At 40.7% G+C, this 2,427-nt stretch overlaps 1 protein-coding gene across 1 annotated transcript; it reads right to left on the bottom strand.

The window, feature by feature from the left end:
• Positions 1-6: 6 nt before the first annotated feature.
• On the bottom strand, positions 7-2,282 carry LOC121964667 (LIM domain-containing protein ajuba-like; the record flags this gene model as incomplete). The annotated part of the gene is made up of 4 exons (XM_042514867.1): positions 7-20; positions 1,347-1,415; positions 1,685-1,736; positions 2,131-2,282. Coding segments are annotated over 4 exons (287 nt in total), but the record flags the coding sequence as incomplete, so codon positions are not given.
• Positions 2,283-2,427: the final 145 nt, after the last annotated feature.

Here is a 2,427-nt window from a genome sequence, read left to right as displayed (position 1 = left end):
GAGAGCTGTTTACCGCACTCCTGAGGGGGGAAAGAGACGCAGATAAGGACAGGAATGCACACAGAGGAAGTGAGGTCAGCCGTCAACGCGCTTCACAACTTAAAGGTCCGCTGTGTCGGATTTAGGTCGATAAATTGGCAGAAATATGATTTCATAGTGTATATTGACCTGAAAATAGGAATCGTTGTTGATAAAGATTATTAGTATTAATTAAACCGATATGCATTTATAATAAAAACCTTTCAGAAGTTGGAACATACACACATGAATAGGCCCCGCCTCCAACACTGTATCCACACTTTCTTTAATACATCTATGAACCCGTCCTGCCAGCTGGCCCTTCAACAGAGGCGTCGTTTCGGCACTGTTTTGCCACCTCCGCTGCGAGTTTAAAGGCGAGACAGCTCTGTAAACCATCAATAAATCACCAATCCACGTTTGAACCTTTCATACAGCACAGAGGGTGTGTTCCAATAACCCCCAAATTGCACAAATTGACGAGATAAAATACGCCGAATGGAAACATGGCAATTTTGAAAAAACTCATTTATTGCAAAAAGCTTTTGCGTTTGCATGAGGTAGTATTTCAAAAGAGCCATATTTTGCAAAACTGCCCTTTTTTTGGCTTTTAAAGGTCACATTAGCACATTTGGCTATGTGCTCATCGGTAGGATGAGGCTCCCTCATGATGCAGCAGGCGCTACAAGAGCTGTTATTGCATCACATAACTCTGCAAAACTTGAGCGTTTAGTTTTGAATCCACAATTCCTCTGTGAAATCGTGGACTATCACCTCCCAGAAATCCCTCTTGCGTGGCCGCTCCTACGTATAAGGTGCAAAACTGGAAATGATGACGGGTAGTGCGGTGGCTGCAGGAGAAATTAACCAGCTGATGTTTTGAGCATCCATTGTCGTGCTTCTGGGAATATTATCGAGAGAGAATAAGCAGCATAACACCACTCAGTGGAAACACAGTCATCTCGCAACTGTGCGAAAATATCGTTTAATTTTTGTCGCGGAAACTCGCCTAATCAGGCAGCATAACGGCGCAATATTCCCGCCTTAAAAATGCAGCATAAATGGGCATAATGTCTTAACCAGTTTCAATTATGCACCCTGTTTATTTTGCAAAGGACGAGACCTCTATGGACAATTCAGCTCCTCGAAATGAAAAAAAAACAAAAACAAAAGTTCACGGGTGAAGTTTCAGCTGGTTGCAATCCTCATCACTAGATACCCCAAAATCCTTCACACTGCTCCTTGAACTAAGATTTGCTGCATTAAATGTGCTATTTTAGGACACTGGGATAAAATAAATTTGGGATTATCAGCTGAAGATCGCTCACCTCACAGTGGTAGCACTCAAAGTGATAGTCTTTGTTCATAGACACGACCCTGAGGATCTCCTCACTGCCCTGAGACACAAAACAGCAGGGAGACAAAGGTGTAGTCATACTTTCATTTTCTGTTTTTAAAAGAAAAGTGAATCACCACACATGACAGCGAGATAATCTGATTTTAAAACAGTTTTCTGTGATTGCTTCAAACTCTTCTGTGTTACAAATCATGTAAAACTTTGGAAACTGTTGAAGTTAAATTTACTCACATTTAACGTTCAAGGTTAAGCACAAGACAAATAAGAAAATGCTCCAGCTTATATTCACAAACACACTTATATGTTCACCTCAGTAGGTAGGATGGGTTGTAAACAGGCGGCGCACTTCGGGGCAAACGCTCTGCAGGGCGACAGGAGAAAGTTTAGTTGCCGTAGAAACCAGCAGCGCTCACACAGTTTGAGTAAAGAAGGAAGCTGGATGAGTAACAGATATTCTTCAAATGTTACACATGCAAAAAACGAAATTACACAACTTCCCCGCTGCACAAAAAGAGACAAAAACACCAGGAAGCATTTCAGTTATTTCCTTTACAAAAACAAAGTTTATCAACAGAAAACTGCCAACTTTTTTCATCATCAAATCATTTTTTTAGTAAATTTTACACCAAAAAAAGCCAAACATTTACTGGTTTCATGCTTCTTGAGTGTGAAATTTGATTATCAGATTAAAAATAATTGGCAGATTAATCGAATATGGAAAAATCGTAGGTTGCAGCCTTATTTAAGTGTCTCACTTGTTGTAGTCGGCCACGCAGTAGATGCTGCTTTGATGGTCCACGGTGAACGGCACCCCGTCCAGAACCTTGGAGCAAACCACACAGCGGAAACAGCTGGGATGGTACGAGTTCCCGAGAGCCTGCAGGATCTGAGAAAAAAAACCCAAAAACTATAATTATTGAAGTAATTTAAAAAAAATAACATGTTTTCTTTGGTTTTCCTCTTGAGCGGTGTATTTTATGGAATATATCCACAGATAGCAGAACGTAGACTGTATATATGTGCGTGTAGATATACATGTGCTGTATATGTGC

The sequence above is a fragment of the Plectropomus leopardus genome, unplaced genomic scaffold, assembly GCF_008729295.1.
Source record: "Plectropomus leopardus isolate mb unplaced genomic scaffold, YSFRI_Pleo_2.0 unplaced_scaffold16621, whole genome shotgun sequence".
NCBI classification, from domain to species: domain Eukaryota; kingdom Metazoa; phylum Chordata; class Actinopteri; order Perciformes; family Serranidae; genus Plectropomus; species Plectropomus leopardus.
Note: the sequence above shows the minus strand (reverse complement) of the source record. Positions and strands in the feature narration are given on the sequence as shown.